General features: G+C 61.4%; 1 protein-coding gene across 1 annotated transcript in view; it reads left to right on the top strand.

Annotated features, from left to right (window-relative positions):
* Positions 1-536, top strand: part of DGKK (diacylglycerol kinase, kappa) — a 9,322-nt gene that overhangs the window by 8,141 nt on the left and 645 nt on the right. Inside the window, exon 20 of the mRNA XM_010011230.1 lies at positions 77-182. Coding sequence (XP_010009532.1) covers positions 77-182 — 106 coding nt within the window. The remainder of the gene's footprint in view (positions 1-76; positions 183-536) is intronic.

Below are 536 nucleotides of genomic sequence, written 5' to 3'. Positions count from 1 at the left end.
CGGGGGTCGGGTGAGGGGGCAGCCACGAGGTCGACCCCAGGGGCTGCAGCACCCTGCTCCGCCTGGCTTCTCGCAGGAGGGCACCGGCAGCACCAACAAGGGCAGCTTCAAGCTTCGCCTCAACATCCCCAAGCCCAGGAAAGACAAGGCACAAAAGCAGAAGACCAACAGCGTGCTCCCAGGTAAAGCGCGTGCAGCCCACGCTGGTAGGGACCCCCACATGTTGACCTACCCATCGCCTTCCTGTCCCAAGCATGCTGTGGAGAGATCCTCTGGGAGGGGGACAGGGCATGTCCTGGCTGGCTGGGGATGTCACCTTTGTCACCAACAGCCCCATAGACCTTAGTTGTTCTGCTATCGGACATACAGAACCCCCCGGCCCTGCAAGTCCACCAGCACTGCGAGGGGTAGAAGGGGCTGCAGCACAGTTGAGCCCTTTGCATCCATGCCCCAGGTCTGGGAGGCTTGTTGAGGGGGAGATGCTGAGGTGCTCTGTAGGTAAGCTAAGGAGAGGAGGAATCTTGCCAGTCTCAGCC

This window comes from Nestor notabilis, unplaced genomic scaffold (assembly GCF_000696875.1).
Source record: "Nestor notabilis isolate BGI_N333 unplaced genomic scaffold, ASM69687v1 scaffold16673, whole genome shotgun sequence".
Lineage (NCBI taxonomy): Eukaryota > Metazoa > Chordata > Aves > Psittaciformes > Psittacidae > Nestor > Nestor notabilis.
This window is presented reverse-complemented; position numbering and strand designations above follow the sequence as displayed.